At 45.9% G+C, this 1,279-nt stretch overlaps 1 protein-coding gene across 1 annotated transcript in view; it reads left to right on the top strand.

The window, feature by feature from the left end:
• The first annotated feature begins 915 nt into the window (after positions 1 to 915).
• The window catches only part of LOC126570297 (box A-binding factor), a 68,843-nt gene continuing 68,479 nt past the window's right edge, over positions 916 to 1,279 (top strand). The window contains exon 1 of the mRNA XM_050227948.1: positions 916 to 1,279. This exon is cut by the window's right edge and continues 450 nt beyond it. Coding sequence (XP_050083905.1) covers positions 1,246 to 1,279 — 34 coding nt within the window. The 5' untranslated portion in view covers positions 916 to 1,245.

Raw genomic sequence — 1,279 nt, 5'->3', positions numbered from 1 at the left:
TTGAAGCACCTGAGTGAAGACTGAGTTGCGATGCGCGTTGGTCGAGTGGCCGGTGCACGCCCGTGACAGCGGTAGACGAGAAACGGTTTCGATGATTTTAATAGTTTAGTTTCCTTTTTCTGTTTCAACGAACCAACGACGTTAACACGCAAGTTAAACGACGAAAACCAAACGAGTAAACGAACCAACGACGACGCGCCGCGTGTCGATCTAGACCAGTGTGCCCGTTGGCCTATTCGAAAAAGTGTAAGTGATCCTAGTGGGCCACTCGTGCTTTGTATTCCATGGCATGCTTGGTAGATATTCTGTGGGTCTACTAGTAGTGTGTGAATTGAATGCTTAATAAGAGAGACAACCAGTGTATTGTTTGCCGAGTGGCCATTCCCTCAAGGGAAAGGGAACTCCATTTCTAACTAAAGCGAACAGTTACAGCGAGGCAGATTTACTAATTACCACGAAGGAGCTCATTCACTCGCAACTGCTAACTTATAATGGACGAGTCGCTACCAGTCAACCGAGTACCTTTTTCAACAAATCGTTCCTTTTTTTATTTCATTTTTTTCCAGATTCTCTTAACAGAAGTGTCAACCTGTGTATCTTTTGTATTGTGTCCTGTACCTATGTATATGTGTGAAACGAAGAGTAAAGTTTGAAATGTGATACATTTCAAGTTGCACAATCGAGTCCTGCATTAGAATCCCTCTGAAACGTTCGGCAGCCATTTGTAATACGTCATATCGTGTCCCGTGTTCTTGTGGTAACCAACAGTGAGTTTAAGTGCTTTATCCGCGAGTACCATCATCGATCCAAGTGTGAATTGTGTCCAGTTGTGTGTGAGCAAGAAGTGAAATGCTCTAGTGCCCTGTGTGTTCTGAAACCAGTTGCCTGTCCATTCTCGGAAACAAGTGCGCAGTGTTGTAGTGTTAGCTAGTTCGATATTCATCCGTCAGCGTATAGAATTCTTACATTTTGTGGTGCGCGTAGTGTACTCGGTGTCGTGTGAAGCGTAGTGACCATCCCTCGCGTGGCGGCGATCAGTGAAAATCCGTGAAAATCCGTTTATTCGTGTCCGTTACCCCCGTGCTATGGAGTGTTTATCATTTACCGCATTTTGTGTTTTTAGTTTCGTTTCGTTTCCGTTCGTTCCCCATTCGATCGCTTTGCTCCGTGGTCCCTGCCACCGTCCAGAACCGTCCGAACGGATCCGTGCGTGTCCATCGGTCGGCGTTACCATCGGTCACGAAAATGTTAGCTATGCGTCGCGAAAGTGAACCAATCT

The sequence above is a fragment of the Anopheles aquasalis genome, chromosome 2 (assembly GCF_943734665.1).
Source record: "Anopheles aquasalis chromosome 2, idAnoAquaMG_Q_19, whole genome shotgun sequence".
Taxonomy (NCBI): domain Eukaryota; kingdom Metazoa; phylum Arthropoda; class Insecta; order Diptera; family Culicidae; genus Anopheles; species Anopheles aquasalis.
This window is presented reverse-complemented; position numbering and strand designations above follow the sequence as displayed.